The sequence below is a fragment of the Lepisosteus oculatus genome, chromosome 7, assembly GCF_040954835.1.
Source record: "Lepisosteus oculatus isolate fLepOcu1 chromosome 7, fLepOcu1.hap2, whole genome shotgun sequence".
In the NCBI taxonomy this organism is placed as follows: domain Eukaryota; kingdom Metazoa; phylum Chordata; class Actinopteri; order Semionotiformes; family Lepisosteidae; genus Lepisosteus; species Lepisosteus oculatus.
The window spans coordinates 41,288,403-41,305,824 of record NC_090702.1 but is presented as its reverse complement, the minus strand read 5'-3'; the positions used below and the strand labels follow the sequence as shown (position 1 = coordinate 41,305,824).

The window sequence follows — 17,422 nt, the reverse complement described above, 5'->3', positions numbered from 1 at the left end:
AATGACTTCTCTTTATAGAATTTCTACACAATGAAAATGGCAACATTTTTCAATACCCTGTTCGGGGATCAATCTCTGGATGTGTTTATAGGCTTTCATTCTGACATCAGCTCTTAGCTGCCTAAACAAGTTGTTTTTAACAGCACAGGTTTGATACCATTCTCCTGGTGTCACTGCTTTAAAGAGACCTAAAAAACCTGCAGACACACCAGCCCTCCACGACCAAGACTGCCCACTTTTAGGGCTACCAGTATTTTTCACCATTTGGTAATATTTCAGATTTAAAAGTCTTTTTAGTCATCATTATGTACTTTTAAGAAAATAGAGACTTTTGGCTGTCATGGCATCAGCTAACTTCATTGACATAACAAGACTCTTTGACATAAAACATTGGTTATCATTGTCCCTGTTTCGCTGAGTATATTTGCAGAAAAGAGCACAATGAAGGGCTGGGTTGTAAGAAACATTATTTGATCCAGGTAGAAATCACATCCAGTGTAATGGATTGTTTACTTGGGAGGCTTTTCACAAGCTTGACAACCTTCTCAGTTGTGAAATCTTTGCCTGATTCATTTATAGATGTGTTATCGGCATTTTAAAGGTCCTTTTATTCTTTGTGGGTGATGCAATACCATGTTCTGATAACATAAACAAAGGAAGGCCTTTGTCTTCTGAGATCAAAATGAATAATGAGAAGGAGAATCCAAAAAGGCCACAATCCATTGAAGGAGATGCGATGTCTTGCTTGCATTCTCTGTCTCATGCCAGTCAGTGATCGTTTATATTTCCAGTAAAATGTGAAATGAGGGAGCCACTACACTGCCAGGCTTCACATGACTGTACAGCGGGTTTAGCTCTTTATCCGCGGGGAGATTAATAGAAGGAAGGGCTGCATCCTGATTGTTGCTGTCTTTGATCTGCAGCGTGTGCCTGCCACCCTGTTGGCTCAGTGCCCTTCCACCTCAGTGGGGTGTCCCTGTGCGACCCCAGCAATGGCGAATGTGTCTGCAAGCCGGGAGTGGGGGGCCCACACTGTGATAGATGCATGGTAGGCTACTGGGGATTTGGAGACTATGGCTGCCGACCGTGTGACTGTGCTGGCAGCTGTGACCCCTTCACCGGCGACTGTGTGTCCAGGTAAGGTAACTTTGCTCGCATTTCTTTGTCTGTTCTCACATTAAAAGCAAAATCCCTGCACAGATGGTGTCTAGTATTCTTTGACTTTGATTAGATACACTTGTGGATTATGCGGTCTGTTCTTCAATGTTGTTACAAATAGGGGGTTATGAAAATAGTCACTAAAGTAAATAATCATAACCCCCAAATTGTAAGGATTTCCCCAAGAATATGTCTAAGCGGTTGATATAATTAGAGGCATGTGAATTATTTGTTCTCTGGCACAGTTTCGCTGAAAAGAGGAATAATAATAACATAGAACAGTATGTTCTTAGCAAGATTCAAATACTGAGCTCCGATCGGTTTTTTTTTTCGGATATAGGTACTCTTGCCTGGCACAAGTCTCAAGTTCCATCTGCTCCTGTCCCCTCTCACGCTTGTGGTCTGCCCTTTTTCTTTTTCCTCTTTTCCTCTCATCACTGTCTTCATCTGATCTTGTAAGGTGTCTTTCTGGACTGCTGATTGACACTTAATCATTTACCCAGAACTTAATTAACTGAGGTAAACCAGGGTGATTCTTTTGATCAGTGTGTCTCATACCCAGCACAACTAAGTAAACATCCTTTGGTTTGAAGCTCTAGGAAGTGGAGATATTGACATTACTTAAGTGTTGTGTCTAAATTCTTATAGAGACCCCCCTATTGTCACCTACCTCAGCCTGAAGCAGTATCTTAGATTTTATTGGACTATGCTGCAGTCTGTTGGAGCAGGGCTTAGCATTGTTTCCTCACAGTTCTGGGACCATGTGTTCAATTCTGGACCTGGGATTCTATCTGTATGGGGTTTGTATCTTCTGCCAGTGTTCACATAGGTTTCTTCCCACTGCCTAACTGGGGATTTTCTCCTGAAGATGAATTAGTGTGGAACTGAACCAGATGCCATCTGAGGGAATCATCCATCTATGTTCTAACTTGTATCCAAACAGGGTCGAAGGCGAGCTGGAGCCTATTCCAGCAGGCAATGGGTACAAGGCAGGATACACCCTGGATGAGTTGCCATGCCATCACAGGGCACACAAAGACACACACACACTTATGCCAGGGACAATATTTTCCAGAAGCTTGTTACCCTACTAAATGTCTTTGGACTGTGGGGAGAAACCAGAGAACTTGGAGGAAACCCAGGCAAACATGGGCAGAACATAAAGTTCAAACTCCACACAGAATTGCACCCAGAGCCCTTGAAAAATCATTCTGACAGTTTTTTTTTAATCTTCAATATCCATTTCAAATCATAGCTCAGACGTGGATGTGTATCAAAGAGGCGATTTCCCATCTCCCTTCAATGAGAGCGAGTCTGCGTGGAACTGGAGGGGTGATGAACTTTTCTCAGCTCTGCATTACTCAGGTGTGTTCAGTCTCGTTTCCACTCATTTTCGAAATGCGAAATTTCCCGTCTGTACTGTATTTTTAAACCATCAGAAACAATGGACACATTAAAAGTATTGCAACAGTAATCAGGGCAGGATTCTGGTGTTCGTGGGCTCTGGGCACTTTCACTCCGAAATGTGCAAAAAGAGGGGTGAATTCCAATTTAATTACATCGATTGACATGATGAACTTAAAACTATTCTAATGCTAAACCACGTGATTGATCACTTCGATACTTCTAGTTCCTAGAGCAGCAGCTAGATAGTGTGTGATTATTGATTTGGGGCACCAAGAGTCGATTGAAAGCATGGTGCTTCAACTCGTTTTTCGTGAGTCACTAGTGTTTTTTTAATTTTAATTTTAATTTCGTGGGCCCTGGGCACTGTGCCTACAGTGCCTAATGGGAAATCCGGCACTGACAGTAATGAATGATGCATGTAGGGATTAAAAATTCATAAGCTTAATTGGAGTTAAAAGCCCAGGCTACACAACTGAGGTTAAGATTTCACAGACTGTGGAGCATTTCAAGTAGCACATGACCTCAAGTCAGTCATCAGTCTGCCTGTCAAGGTTCATTTCCTCTCTGGCCGGCTTATGTCACCAGTGAATAGCAGAGTCGAAGTGGAGCAAACTATAGTGCTTCTCAGTAGCTACTGCAATGTGTCTGCATTGGAAAATTAAACCCAGAACAATGTAATACTATATATACTGTACATTATATAAAGTACAGTATGTGAGCATTGTTATTGACATGTTTTAGATTGGATTTTGTTCAGGTTTCATAAGATCTCTTAACGGGAAGCTATTTGAAAGCTATTTGACAGTATTCAGATGTGTAGCAGTACCTGGAAATGCTTTATTGATGTTATCACACAGTATTATGTGAACTTGTGGTGTAGCACTTTTGATGAATCTTTAATCTCAGGAAGCTGAAACCACATGCAATGATAATAATTAATAATATTTTTTTTACTGAACTGTGGGAGTTGTGGTAAAAGAAAAACCAACTGTTGGCACTTATTTACACATTATTGCTGATTATTTGTTTTTTTCTGTTTTGTGTGTGTTTCTTTTGTTTTTGGTAATCCACTACAATAAAAAGGCTTCCATGTACATCAGTAATTGAATGTCCTCTACTAAACACCTGAAGCATTCAGTCTTTTTGGTAAAATATTGTGAGATGTGCTTATTAATAATTAACAAATTACAGTAAGCAAACTGGAACCAAATCTTTTAATAGTAAGACAAACATTTTTCAATATGTGAGCAGAAGTATCCAGGTGTCACTTTCTAGATGCCACCCTTGTTTTGCCTTAAAACTTCACAAACCACTGTAGCTATAAAAAGGGCCTTAAAATAAAATAGGATCTTTTAATAATTATTTTCTTTTTTCATAGAAAAATGTGAATGTAAAGAGCAAGACTTGGGCAACCCCAAACTCTTTTGCACCATGAAATACGCTTATGGTGAGTATCCTTCAGTACTGTTGTTTGCATTAGATCTCTGCTGTGCTGCTTACAGCAGTGTTATGGCAGAGGTCTTCTGTGAACCTGAATGTGTTTGAAAGTGAATGAGAGGTGAAGCAAGATAACCATTGCTGGAACATTCCCAATTGTCCACTAGTCTTCAAACGACAAGCTTAGGAATATTTGAAGAAGAGAAATGTGTCGTATTTATGCAAAGGATTTGAATATACTGCTCATACTTAACCTCAGTGTTTTTTTTATTTAATCCAAAAATAAGCATTCTCTGTTTAAAGCTGATGATTGTGTATTTGCGGAAACAGGCATGAAAGAGGCTTCCGTTAGGACTCATGCTAAAAAAGTGCCTTTTAGTTTCACATCTCTTTTTCTTTTCTCCTTCTATCTCCCCTGTGTGTTGCAAATCAGTGAATCACTAGAGGATCAGAGGAAGAATAAAATAGCTGTTCATGTGTCAGAGGTGGACAATGATGTGTTTACCTTGGAGCAATAAGATGTTTAACACAATAAAGTGGTTAAACATTAACACCGTGAATATGGGCTGGCTATGAAGTCAACTTCTCTGCAACAATAGCGGGCTGTTGTTTTTACTCTGTAAAGAATTCTCAGTAAAAGTTTACTTTTCTCTTACCAGCTATCAAAGTACAGTGTTCAAAATGCTTGGGGTTTGTAACAGTGAAGAGCAGGCATAAATGAGATATTTATAAATATTGTATACATTGTATATTTCCTTAAGAAATTATATCTCCTTTTTCCCTTTATTTGATGCAGTCTTAAAGGTAAAAATTCTATCTGCGCATGACAAAGGCTCACATGCCGAGGTCAGTGTGAAGGTGAAGAAGGTTTTGAATCAACAAACAAAACTGAAGATCCAGCGCAGAAAGATAACTCTGTACCCTGAGTCCTGGACAGCTCGGGGCTGTACCTGCCCAATTCTCAACCCCGGTAAGACCCTAAGATCATTAGAAAAGCTACAAATGAGAGGTAGGGTATCCAGGCTCATAACGTGATCAGTCAGTAACTAAGTGATCTGAGGATTTTACCCAGCAGTTTCTTGAAAGATACCCGTGTATCAGCTTTGACACTGTAGCTGGATAGTTTGTTTCAGACTCCATTCCTGCATCCCTTTGTGTAATGAAAGCATCTTCTGCTGTTCTCTGTTTTAAATACACTTTCGTGTTGTTTCCACTTGAGACTTCTGGTCTGTGGTCAACTGTTGATCCTGAAGCACAAATGGCTCACTATGAACACAGCAGTGTTTTCTACGATATGCCAATACCAAGAAATGAGCTGATAGCTCTAGCTGATAGCTAGAAACAAAAAGATACAGATACATTGGCAAGCACATGTAAATTCACACGCTGGTTAAGATTCCTTCTCTTTCCACCATCACATAAACACCATTATAGTTACCCTGCATTATTTCTCTATATGTGTAAATATATATGTGTGTTTGTGTGTGGAGAGAACGAAGAATAGGGAGATGTCCTTGAGTCCATTCTGTTTCTTATTTTATGTTCTGAAAAATCTCTTAAAAGTTGAAGTTCGTAAAAACCATAGTTTCAAATTCAAATACAGTAAATTAGAGGAATTCCGGTATGAAAAAATATCATAATGACTTTGAAGTGCATAATGTACTATTTTTTTGTGCAATATTGTATTTACAAACAGAACAATATTAGCGTTTTTCCCGTTTCTCTTTTTGCAATTCATGGTCTTATTATTCAACAGTGTCTTAGCATTAAAAAAAATGGAGGAGGTATATTTTCTGTGGAGTGAAGCAATTTTACAGTCAGTATGTAGCTGCAGGTTTACTTTTCAACATTGTTACATTCATTAATTCACAATGTACCATTCACAAGCCTTTGTCTGGTCTATGAGGAAGGAGTCTCCGACTATTAAGAAGGCACATGCTTCTGCACAGCCATCATATGAAAATGGCTGAGAAATGCAGGGAGGGTTTTTAAAGACGGTGATTGTCTTCCAGGGATGGAATATCTGGTAGCGGGCCACGAAGACAGGAGGATGGGCAGGCTCGTGGTCAACATGAAAAGCTTTGTCAAACGCTGGAAACCTAACCTTGGAAGAAAGGTCATGCAGTTTTTGAAGACGGACTGTAAAGGGTAGGACGGAAGGGTGCAGAAGAAAGGACTGCAGTTTTGATTCTGTGCACTGAGGGGGTGTCGGCTGAGGACGGAACACCCACAAAGCAGAAGCTGAAAAAAGTGACAGACAAAAGCACTGAGCCCTCGCAGGACTCGTACTTGAAACCGAAACCAAAGTTGGCCAAATTTCCCAGCATTCCCGGCTATACCCTCTGAAGCACTTTACCAGCGGTTGGGCCAAGGCGTTGATGTCTTATCTGGATGTTCCTTTTCAATTAAGAAATCCTGGGCAGGCTGATCAGCTTGTCTACGAATGGCGAGGATGATCTCGCTCATGAAGTCTGAGGTGGAAGATTGGCCTTCACACTTACGGGCTGTGCTTGACTGGCCAGGGCTCACCATCACCATCTTCAGACCTGGCTATTGTGAACACGCAAGAGTCAAACTTATTTTGTTGTCTCCCACTAATGCAAATGTTGGATCTCCCCTTTTTGTTTATTTGTTATTCACATGTGTTACACTTGGGGGTGGGGTGGGGGAGGAATTGTGCTGATACACTGCTCAATCTGAGTTGTCACTCCCAGTTGCGCAGTTCTACGTATCCTGCAACAGCTGGCTATTTGTCAGCTAGGCGGTACAAAGACTTTAGGCCTGTGGATTTAGACTATTTACTGTTGTTGCATCACAAAGCCATATTAAGCAACTGCTTTAACGTCTTCAGTACATGATGCTTCCTTGATGTGTATACAATGCATAAAAAAAGAAAAAAGACAGTGTTAAAAGAGCATTTTAATATTCAGCATTTCATAGTTGTATGCACTTAGAAGTCCTATGGACTTGGATATGCCAGATGCTGTTGTTTTTTTTTTTTGCTACATTATTTGTTTATGTACAGTATATAATAAAAAAGTAAGACTGAATTCATTTTTAACACAGGCTTATGTAAGTGTCTTTACTTAGTATATTATACTAATATATTATACTATTATATTCTGTTTTAAATGTTGAACTCTTGTTATTTGTTTCATAACATATTGCTGAAACTCGTGGGTTTTTTTTTGTTATTTCTTTTTCTTATGATGACTGTATTAGTAATATCTTTCCACTGGGTATTTTCTGTGTCTGTTTGGTATCAAGGAGATAAAACAGATTTAATAATAGATCATATTAAGAGACATGAGGACATTTATTCAAAATGTAACATAACAGCAAGAAACCTGGTGTCACATCCCTGGGGAAGAGAGAGAAGCTATGTACCTATAGAGACAAATGGAATGTGCAGCATAAGAAAACAGTCCTTGAAAATTCTTAATCATTTTAAAGTCTTTAAACTAGCAGTAAACTGTCAAACTAGAATCACTGACAGAAGTCAATGATTGTCTTCTTGCAAACAGGTTATGCCCAGAATTTCACTGTATGACGCAAACTTTCATTATACTGGAAGTATATTTCCATTTGTGACTCGAAAATAGTCAGTCTGTTGACTAAAAGCACACTTGGGGAACTGCATTTCACAGCTTGGATTTGTACTGCTTATTCACATTAGCACATACTGTAACTATAAATACAAAACAAGTTTGATATGCAAAAAAATACTGAAGTGCTGTTTTTTACAGCAATAATAATTATAATGCAGTTTTGCTTATGAGTTTTTTTTTAAAAAAAACTCAGATTGCTGTACATAAGCACACACAACACACAACAGAAGCAGGAAGAAAGTGAAATAAATAAGAGTACGGCAAATTGACTTTAAATCCAAGCGTAAAACTAAAATACACATTAAAAGCTTTAGTGGGAAGACGGGTCTTAAAGTGAGTTTTAAAATGTCAACAGATACATAATCTGCAATGGATTTGAGTCCCATAGATAAAACAGAAATGAGAGCAGGCCTTTTGGTTGATCTTAGGTATTGGATAGTAATTACTGGATCCAAATATCTCTGCCAGAATTATTTTGAAAGAAACTGGCTAATCAGCTTCAAGAAAAGGGGCTGGAGCTGGGTAACTTGTTCCAGACTCCCACAACCTTTTGGCTAAAGAAAATGTCTCCCATTTTCAGTTTTAAATGCACTTTGTACACTTCTGACAATGTGTTGTTCAAGATATTATGCTCGGCTGAGTGAAATTGCTCATAATCTTCAGATCTTAAGCTTCAGATATGGACTATACTCATTCAGTCCTTAAAAGTCTTTAAAATAATCTAGAAGTGGACCATTAAAGGCCATCTAAAATTACTTAAAACCTTCCTTTTGCATGACTTTATTGCTAACTCCTTTGGCTTTTTTTTAGCAGTATGTCATTTTATATCTATGGATACAATTAGACTGTGATCTTCATGGATACAATTTGTGTCCAATTCCGGAAGCAACTGAAAAGCAAAAGTTCCTTGTTTAAGTAAAACAACCACTCATTTTAAAGGGAAGACCGTCTTGAAGGGGTAACACAGAAGACGTTCTTCAAGAAAAGGTAAGTGGCTCAGTCTTTCATTACAGTCAATTAAGGCATATACAGTACATAGAAAACAGGCCTTGGAATCGTAGCAGACTGAATGTGACAAGGATAGCGAGTCAGAAGGATTTTAAAAACATGGCAAAAAGTACAGTATTGCATTTTAATTTACAGATTTAATACACTTTACAGTTATCACATGCTGATTTCTAAACTTTTTGATTGAACCATTAAAAATAACTGTAAAATAATAAAGTAAAATGATAATAACTTTAAATAAGTATATGTAGAGACACAAACCCCCCTCCAAAATAATGGATGAACAAGGAGATACACTAAATATTAACAAGGAAAGACATGCGTGGCTCATAAAAAGAACAAAAATCTTTTTGGGGCCAGGATGCTAGCAACAGAGATGTGTAGGAAAAATATATTTGACTTGAAATATATCAAACCTTGCAGAACCTGGTGAGTTTCCCTGGGTTTATGCGCTGTGCTGTTAATGTTTGTAACAATAGGGTCCAGACAGTGACCTTGTATTAAGGAGCAGGACAGCCACTGTTCCCATAACTTCATATCACAATATTGATGTTCTGTAAGAAGCGAGGCCAAGAGCTCAGGGAACTGGCAGAGCATGACAAGACGATCTCAGGCCATCTGGGTTTGCAAAGCGAGCTACACAGCACTGGAATTCAAATATGTGCTGTAATTGTTTTTGAAATTCTTTCAGGATTGCTTTCTAACGATGTAAGGACACTTTCTGCCTCATGTTAGTTTGTACATTACTAATTTACAACTACACAAATGTGGTAGCACTTGCTTAACCGTGTATAAATAAAATCAGACCAATAATCATCTGGCATTCACTACAAAGCCACGTTCAGCAGTGATCTTGGGTAATGATCAGGTTTTCCATTCCAGTATTTTTACAAACTGTTTTTATTTTATTTTTTTTAGGATTGAGTTGCATATGAGGACAATAGCAATACACTAATGGCATTCTTTAAGAGATGGCGTAATGTAAAGTAGTGTCCTGAATTACTGTAGTAAAAGAATTCTTAACCACTGTAACAGGCGGTCGTTCATTACACGTTACTGTGCTCTCTTTGATTTTCATCCGCTGTCCTCATTGCGTTACATAATCCTTGTAATGTCCAGGCTCAGCCTAATGGGAGTAACATTTCCAGAAGGAGAGTACAGAGAATGCTGCGTTACTCTTTCCAATGGTAGTCTTTCATAACGATGATGATCTGCATAACTGGGATCCAAATTATTCAAAGTGCAGGGTGTGCAATGCAATTAAGAAGTTACTTGTGTAGGGAGTGGGGAAAAAAAAAAACTCTTTAATGGGACATGGCAGTAGTCCTGCAAACCACCACATCGGTTTGCCTTCTTACTTCACAGGAATTCTGCCTGAGCAGCCACCCAGCACGTCCAAGGAGAAAACATCCACAGTATGACCCCCTGTTCCTTCCTCTACACCCACTGACTCCGTTCATAGGTGGAAACAAGGCACTGGCTTCAGGTCAGGCAACAGCTTGCAGTCGTCGCAGACTATAGGAGCAGCTCACATGCCACCAGGCTCTCCAGATGTTTGAAAGGAACAAGTGGAGTTAAATTTTAGATGGCAATTTTTAAGCTAGAGTCTTGTGTACCAATTAAGACAATAGAAAATATTGTAAAATCTTTATCTTTCATTTGCTTCTTATGCTGGCTGTGCACCTTTCCCAGGTTGAACAAATTAAAAAGAGGAAGAATTGAAGTCTAAGACAAAAATCCAAATGTAATAGAAAGGACAGGAGCTTCAGCTCATCGAGGCAGATCCTACTTTAAACATCTTAAAGTGAATTTCTAAGGCCTGATGGTGCAGAATTAACAGTTCAACTAAGTAACAAGAAGAAACTGTTTTGCAGGTTCTAGATATGTTAAGACTTGTGGAGCACGTTCTTGAGCTGAATGCCATTGCTGTTAACAAAATAGACACATCTTCGGCCAAAGCAGGAGCAGATGGGTTGTTAACATATCGGCCACGTTAAAGGCTCAGACTAATCAGAAATTCAGATCTGCGATAGGAGAACAAACTTTTTTGTTGCAAACGGTGCTTTTGTGAAGCTTAACTTTAAGTTGCCCATGCAATATATGATTTGATATATTTGAGGGTGATATATACTATATTTAAATTATATACTGTATATAGATGTTAGGACTTGTAGCACTTGCTTTGGATATTTGTAAATCATGACAATAATTTTTTCATGTCAATATTTACTAAATTAACATTTTGTGGTACCACTGGAGTTTCCTGCTGTAAGGACACAAATAGTGTTATTGACATTTTGCTTTCTGTCTGGAGACTTGCAGAGAAATAGTTGGACACCATGGACTGAAAGAAACAAAAACGCCTGCTTGTTTAGAACTTGCTTGCTTGATTTACTGCAAGTCGCTTCATGTATTAAGCATTAGCAGGGTCTGAAAAAAAAGGACTTTGAAATACTACATTCATGAATACAGAGAAGTAACTCACTCCATTTGTCTAAGACAATGTTAGGACTCTAAATTGTAGAAGAATCTCTGGCTGAAGTCTGACACTGTTTTTGATTATTTTCTTTTAAAAAGAAAGGTGGAGCTGTACCCTAGTGAGTACACCAGAACAGTGCCGATTCTGGATGCTAGTGCCTGCCTTAAATGAAGAAATCGCCTTCATGAGTTTGCTGTTGAACAATACTCCACTTGTATGCTATATAATTAAGTTATTGCCTTTGTGCAACTTGCATTCCTGTGTTTTTACTGCTTTTCAGTGCATTGCTGTTTTCGGTATGCACGGACAATGCCTTTGTTGAATGGCTTTGACCGTTCACTGAATCCTAGCGCATTTGAAAGAAAAACAAAGTCACTGTAAGCTTTGCTCCTTTGCCTGAACACTTCCCAAAAAAATCTTTGCATTATCTTGCACTTACAAACACTTTGCAACGTCAGAAACGAGGAACAGGAAAGCTTTTGTGTAATATTTGGCAAAGCCTTTGAGCAAAGATTAATGTCGTTTGCCGAGGTACAACAATCTTTTCCTGTGCTTGTTGGTTTTGTTTCATAAATCATTACAAAGCACTTACTCTTTTGACTTACCCTGATTTTAATATAGAAATTATTAGTGCATTTTATGTAGACATATACAGTACCTTATGCTGTTCAGTGAAGGCTACACACTTCACTAGTAAAGGACAGTTTCTACATGCAAAAAACTTACTGTACTTATTTGAGATGGCCTTATGTAGACTGCATTACATCCAGAAAAAATACCTTCTCAGAGGCTACACAACATTCATAACCCTTTATGACCATTCTTCCACATGCCATAACAAGTATCGCATATCCATCCACTTTTTTAACCGCTTCATCTAATATAGGGTCCCAGGGGAGCCAGAGTCTATCCAGCAAGCAATGGGCAGGCAGGATACGCCCTGGATGGGACACATAAAATAACCCAAACTTGACCATAGCTCTAACCCTGAGACGTACAATAACCTGTGCGCTTTAACAAATGCAATAAATACTTAAAGTATGCAACAATCTCTTTTCCCTTTTGGAGCAATACTTACAAAATCTGTTTTATTGTTATATTTAGCCTCTGTGAAGGAGTTACATGGCATATAAAAGGCAGCATTTAAGTTAATGTTAAATAAAAAATATACAGTACACTCCAAAGGTATTGGGACAGTAAAGTCCATTTTTTTTTGCTATACCAATCATGTTTTTCTTATTATCAGGGCTCATAGTGAAAATCCCAGGTTAGACTTCAGAGGTGCAATGATTTTGAAAGCTGCTTGGTCTGCTCATTCATGTGCTAAATAGGAGAAGTGATCTTGAACGGACAACTGGAACATGGATATATGTATCCAAAATCATCCAATTGTCCACATGAAGGCTGAGACATCATAACAAAATATCACTGAATTGTAAAACAGTACTATAATAACATAGGGGCAGAGTGGTGGCTCTGTGCTTGTGGCTGGAAGGTTGCCGGTTCAAATCCTGCAGCTGGCAGAGGAATCCTACTCTGTTGGGCCCCTGAGCAAGGCCCTTTACCCCAGCTGCTCCAGGGGTGCTGTACAATGACTCACCCTGCACTCTGACCCCAGGCTTCTCTCCCGGTCTGTGTGTCTCATGGAGAGCAAGCTGGGGTATGCAAAAAGACAAATTCCTAATACAAGAAATTGTATATGGCTAATAAAGTGATCTTTTCTTATCTTATTTTACATGTAAAATGTGATTGATTGATCAGTAAACATCCTCTACTTGTGTCTTCTTGTGCCTTGTGTCATGTTAAAAAGACTTTACATGTTTATAAATTACAGTATACACTGTCTGCCAAGAGAGAAATGCAGTAGCACGTTGCAAGTAGTTTTAGTCAAATATATCTAATGTAGGGGTGGATTCCAGAAATGGTTGGCATATTTGAACTTGTCTCGCATAAAACAATTAAAAAAAAAAGATTTACTACCTGTCCAAGGACATTTTCTTTCTCTGAGCAATGGTGTATTTTATTTGGCAGTACCACTTGTAAAACAACAGGTGTGTGTTGCAACCTTTCCTATGATAAACATTGATGTAATGGGATAACAGTGCCTACATGATCTACTGTACCAAGTATCATTTGTCTGCTTTTTGTCTGCTATTTCTGTACCTTTCATCATTAAAATGATGGGGATCTTCAGAAGTAATCCTGCATGTTTCTATACTGTACATGAAGAAATTGTGAAAAGGAGTAGAAATAGCCTTTGATCTAATGTTATTAAAGTAACATTAAATAATTTCTGTGGAAATGTTGAAACTAATGTAACTGTTTAAGAAGTCAACTTATTATGCTGCATATAATTATGGTGTTATTATATCCTCTATTGTTTTCTACCAATTGTGAGTGTTTACAATGTCTCCCTGTCTCATGTCTTTCTAAGAGTAACGGTCATAATACAGTTGTAAAAAACGAGAATTTAGTCATTAAAAAGTGAGGAAAGGAGATAGAGGAAGACTGAGTGTCTTTCTCAGTTGTTCCATGTGACGCTGCACCAGGAAAAACTGCTTGAGAATGTGCAGTCACAGGCAAAGTAAAATGCCTTTGTCAAAAGCCAGACACAAGGGGTAAATAGTTCTAGCTGTATTCGAAGTCAACACTTCAAGCGATGTAATATTGACATTGTATCAGTCCTGCTTGAGGTGAGTGTGAACTGGTCTCACAGGTCAAGTGAGCAAAGGGATTCTGGAGTGGATGGCGCTGTTCACAAAGAGAGCTTTAAGCACAAACCCTCAAAGCAGCTTTTAGATTTCTGATAACGGCATCGGCATCCAAATCTTGCGGATGTGATTTCTCTTCAACAATTTCCAGAACATTCAGAGTGAAACAGTTAAACACAAGGGGCAGTGGCCAGACGTTGGGTTATTACCAGGTTGTGTTACATGGGGGAGCAAGAGGGCAACAGGCTCAGACAGAAGTCTCCGTCCGGTCAGGTCTCTAGTTGGTCAGTTGACTGAGGATGGCAGGTCACTCTCCGTTGCTCGCATGACCCTACTACCCTCTCACAAGGGGGTAAAATGTAAATTAATTTTTAGCAACCACTTCCTCAAGCGGAGAGGCTGTTAAATCTTAATCATGCGAATAACGGGTATGCCTGGCAGACAAAGCTGTGCGGGCCAGATTCGTATTTTCCTCTTTGGCAGCAGTAGAGTCCGTCTCTCTGTGTTTTCGCTGGAGCACCCGTGAGTGAGGGCTCTCTGGGATACTGCTGACCTTGACCTCCCTGCCACCTGCAGCCTGGCTGAACTTAGCAGCAATGAACCGTCCAATCAGAGCACAGGATCCAGCATAGCTGTTCCATAACACTGGCTGCAACCGAGTCACTCATCGCAGGTTACCTCATTCTCAGGTGACACAAACAGTATAAATTATTTTCTCAAGAGGGGAATTCAGTTTTGACGGCTTACATTAACAGTTACCGTCTAAAAACTGATCTACATGAAGCAAACACCGCAGGAAGAAAATGAAGGCTCCTTTTTATTCGCTGATGAGCCAATATGTTTCTTCAGGTACACTGTACTGTTATAGTTCAGATGAGACTGCCACTATAACCCCTGCTCTGCCTAAAGTATCAAATTGTAGACCAGCATGTAATGTCACCCACAAAGTGAAGCCAACTTTGAAATGTCACCAGAGTTGAATCCTAAATGATTCATTTACTTAGATCTCTTAAATGATGCAGTGGATGTTTTGGAGGGCTCATAAGTATCATTCTTTCAAAGAAAACACATTTTAATTAAAGTGGCATGTATTCATGTAAATCCTTGTACTTCAATTTCACCATTAAGTACAATGGAAGAAAAAAGCAGAACAGGACCTCTATGCATACACATGTTCATTAGGAAGACTTTCTCTTTTTCACTGAAAAAGCACTTGATGATCCCTTTCAGCTCTGATTTACCTGTGTGTGTGAAAGCTGTCCTGTGTTGACACTGAATGAATTACCCGGGGAATGCATGTGCAGACACGAAGCTCCCATCTTGCCCCCTGGACATAAATAGTGAAAAAAAAAACATTAAGCGTGTCTCACCTGAAAAGAAATTCAGAAGAATCAGGTCGCTGATTTACAAAACTAAATGCATGCTGGCACCACTCTTACACAAAGGAATGCTATGATCTTGAAGATACTTTTGGTATAAACTAACAAGGAGAAATGTACACAGCCAGGAAAGCATTTTAAGTGCTTAAGAAGATGTCTATGGTATGAATTTCTTAGACTAAGTTGTTGTCATCATGACCAAATAATAAATACAGTACCTTATCTGTCAAGAATGACCTTAAATTATAACTTTAAAAAGATAATGTTTCTTTTAAAGTGTCGGGAGTACCAAAACATAACTGTTATTACTACCACACCCTTTGATGTTGAGCCAAAGTGTGGAAAAAACACGACTCCATATTGAAGGAAAGTAAGAAAAAATAATATGTGAAATATTAAGAAATAAGAATGGGTTGCTTTTTAATGGATTTACAAGGCCTCATCCAAATCAATTGGGAAATTATACATGTTATAATAAACTGTTGTGTTATAATAGCTAATGCAACCAGGGGATTCAATATCTGTAGTATGTCAATTTGTAACTAATTCACTAGGAATAACAACACAAGAATTAAGTGTAATGAAAAGATCATGGAGTGTTAGAGTCAAAATGTGGCTCGACCTGCTTGGCTGAGGGCTGACCCCCTGGCCAGAGAACGAGGAGGCTGGGACCCCCAGCAGAGTGAGGGGTGACCAAGGGGCAGCTGGAGAAGGGGTGGAGGTGGGATTCAAAAAGACAAATACGAGGGAGAGAAGGGGATCACGTCCAGTATTTATAGTGTTTTAGGAGAGGAAATAACATCAGGAGTGATTGTGGATTACTGACAGCTGAGTCTGATTGAACTTGGTTGTTGTCATCCTTCCCGAGCATTCGTTATGAACTCCATTTAGTACCAATTATTGTGAAAAAGTAGCAAACAGGCCAGCTCCCCCCCGAGTAAAGCACCTGACAAGGTGGAAAACCCCTGCTTCTGCTTGTTTAAACCTTGGATGCAGAGCTGTTGAAGATATATTGTTTATATCTGTTAGTAAAACTGAAGAATTGTTAGATTTTCTAATGTTGTTTTAAAACTTCTCTCGAATGTGAAAAAGTATCTTAATTAAAAATGGAGGGCATGACAACTCTTTCCGACAAAGCAGACTGAAAATAACCTTAAGCTGATGACAACCTGTTTAAGCTAAAACATTATTTTTAATTTAATTTTGTTGATGTATGACTATGCACAACTGATGTTGTTTTGCACATTACCTATTACCTGTTGTTGTTTTGCACATTGCCTGTTGTCTCTGTCTTTCTTTCTTATACAATTGTGTTGTTGTTGTTGTTGTTGTTTTTTTGTACTGCTTACCATCTGAGAGCTAGCTAAATAGCATTCCGTTATACCATATACCTGTGTATGAGTATAATGACAATAAACTTGAACTTAAACATTATCATATCTTCAGGTTAAGTAAACAGCCTATTGGCATGTTTCTTGGCTATATCAGATCTCATTTGGACTAACCTCCTGGCACAAGGTTGGGCATGTGTCTGTTCCCAAACCCTTCGCTGCAAACGTGACACACTGCGAGAGCTGCATGGTGGTACAGTGGTTACCTTTGCTGCAATGTTTCGATGTTTGAGAGGCTTTCCTCCCACAGCCCAGAGATATACCTGCAGGTGAATTGGCTTCTGGGAAAATGGACCCTGCTGTGTGCCCTGTGATGGACTGGCATCTTGTCCAGGGTTTATCCTGCCCTGTGCCCATTGCTTACTGAGATAGGTTCCGGGTCCCCTGTGACTCCTCAGTGGATACAGCAGTTAGGAAACGGATGGATCAAACTCAGCAGGATCTGCACTAGGAGGCTCAGATAAAAGACATCCCTGGTCCTGTATTATCTTCACGACCAAGCTTTCACTATTTGTAGAAGAAAAGACAGGGAAAAAAAAGTTAAGGCAAAGCACACAGATGTAGAGAAAATCGAAACCATTACTTTTGAACTTTCAAAACACAGGAATCAAAATCCGTGACATGAAAAACACATAAGGGAATTTAAAATCCAGATATTATTGCCAGTAGTGTCTGAAACCTTTGCCTGCTGGGCGTTTATTCTGCAAGGCCTGTAAAAATAGTTCTGTTTGCGTACTTCAAGTACGGTCAGTTAGTGTAAACAAAAAATGTTTCCTTTTTCCGGTTGGCATCTAAAGGGCCCTGTTCCAACTGTGGTAGTTAACCGTACATAAACAGCAAAGTC

General features: G+C 39.1%; 1 protein-coding gene and 1 long non-coding RNA gene across 5 annotated transcripts in view; one reads left to right on the top strand and one right to left on the bottom strand.

Moving 5' to 3' along the window:
• The window catches only part of ntn4 (netrin 4), a 33,282-nt gene extending 26,219 nt beyond the window's left edge, over window positions 1–7,063 (top strand). For both annotated transcript variants that reach the window (XM_015352340.2, XM_006633360.3), the window contains 5 exons: window positions 924–1,137; window positions 2,414–2,523; window positions 3,944–4,012; window positions 4,799–4,972; window positions 6,015–7,063. In XM_015352340.2, coding sequence (XP_015207826.2) covers window positions 924–1,137; window positions 2,414–2,523; window positions 3,944–4,012; window positions 4,799–4,972; window positions 6,015–6,154 — 707 coding nt within the window. In that variant the 3' untranslated portion in view covers window positions 6,155–7,063. The remainder of the gene's footprint in view (window positions 1–923; window positions 1,138–2,413; window positions 2,524–3,943; window positions 4,013–4,798; window positions 4,973–6,014) is intronic.
• Window positions 7,064–12,371: 5,308 nt separating this feature from the next.
• Window positions 12,372–17,422, bottom strand: part of LOC107078013 (uncharacterized) — a 9,877-nt gene continuing 4,826 nt past the window's right edge. For 2 of the 3 annotated variants that reach the window (XR_001478988.2, XR_001478986.2), the window contains exons 2-3: window positions 16,943–17,085; window positions 14,810–15,135 (exon numbers count right to left, since the gene is read on the bottom strand). This is a non-coding gene — a long non-coding RNA (uncharacterized lncRNA). Of the gene's footprint in view, window positions 14,493–14,809; window positions 15,136–16,942; window positions 17,086–17,422 lie in introns of those variants that run through there. The other variant, XR_001478987.2, reaches the window with a different exon arrangement.